Below are 1,473 nucleotides of genomic sequence, written 5' to 3' on the forward strand. Positions count from 1 at the left end.
GCCCACACCGCAGGAGACTTCTACAATGTCAGTCAACAAAAAGCCGAGCGGGACGCCAGCCCATCATCGCCACGCGACTCTGAAGCCCACTGTGGCAGAGCGGCCGCATGGGCATTAGGAGGCGCCCCCACAGGCGATACCTATGACCAATGTTATTCCAGGGGACAGTCCCTTCGCCACGTGGGACCAATTCCAGTCCGCTATGAGTGTGATAAAAACTGTTATAGGGGGGACCGTGGAATCCGGGGCAACGATTCCCATGCTACCAGAAGACGGCAGCACTATGCAGGCCTTTCTGCTGCGCGTCGAACGCCGGTACACCCAGATGGGATTGCAACCTCGCGAGTGGGGAAGCGCACTTATAGACCACCTTGTGGGCCCGGCTCTAACGTATTGGATGTACCTACAGAAAACTATCGACCTAAGCGACTGGGCGGTAGTACAGCGCAGGCTTTTGGAGCGGTTTGACAAAACAATGTCGCAGAGTCAATTGTTAACGGAGTTGGCTAAAGTACGGTGGAATGGTAACCCGAAGGAATACACGGACCGGTTTGCGGCTGTAGCGGAGAGTGGTTTGGGTCTTGCCCCCGACGAACTCGCTGACTATTACTGCAGCGGGCTACCGACAGACCTCCATCTTCTAATAACCAATAACGGACAGGTGAAATGTCAGTCGTGGGAACAAGCGGCGACCGCCGCAACGCTCTGCGAGCCCAAGCAGAATGTGCTGGAACTCCGAGAAAGGACCAGTCGAGCCATTAGGGCTGCTATCCAAGCTAATGGACTCCGTGGGCACGAGGAAATTGAAAATCGCCCTCAAGGAACGCACACGAACTGCTTTGAGTGTCAGGGTGGCGGACATCCGGCACGTGTCTTCCCCAGAAAGAGAGAACATACCAAACGTCAGGGGGAAATATGCAGAAGTGTGGCGGTGTGGCACACTATGCTCGGGACTGTCCTACGTATGAACGAGGCCGGACCGAGCCGGAAGGCAAGAGCAGTAGGCAGCCCACACGTCCTAGCACTGAGAAAGCGGAACAGTTAAACAAGGGGGCCTAGGCTTGGTTGGAGACGAGCGTTCTAGGCCGCGTAGCCATGGCAAAGGGATGATGTGTGCAGTAGCGACAGACCCTAATGCCATTCCAGTCTCCCTTGAGTGGGGAAACCAACTCCTCCGCACTGCGGGAAGAACTAATGCGGGCGATGGGCACGCGGAAGGGACTCAGCCGCTTTCGGAAACGCGGCGGGAGTCTGGGTCGGCGTCGAGCCTGAGTGAAGAGACTCCGGACGCGACGACGGATAGCAGCAGGAAGTCTGCAGAGGCAACAGAAGACGGCTATAGGTCAGACGCGAGTGCGATTGTGCCACACTGGTGGCGGGAGACTTGCAGGAAAGAGTCTTACGACCAAGGGGGAGCGTTGTGTTGTGTGGGTGCGACGTTGGTACTTCGCGTTGAGCTTGCAGGGAGTCCTT

General features: G+C 56.9%; 1 protein-coding gene across 1 annotated transcript; it reads left to right on the top strand.

Moving 5' to 3' along the window:
• Nucleotides 1-142: 142 nt before the first annotated feature.
• ENH_00044940 (hypothetical protein) lies at nucleotides 143-1,045 on the top strand (the record flags this gene model as incomplete). Its single annotated transcript, XM_013580953.1, has 1 exon — nucleotides 143-1,045. The coding sequence occupies one exon, from the start codon at nucleotides 143-145 to the stop codon at nucleotides 1,043-1,045; it is 903 nt and encodes a 300-aa protein (XP_013436407.1).
• Between the last annotated feature and the right edge of the window lie 428 nt (nucleotides 1,046-1,473).

Source organism: Eimeria necatrix, genomic scaffold (assembly GCF_000499385.1).
Source record: "Eimeria necatrix Houghton genomic scaffold, Enh_scaff3388, whole genome shotgun sequence".
NCBI lineage: Eukaryota > Apicomplexa > Conoidasida > Eucoccidiorida > Eimeriidae > Eimeria > Eimeria necatrix.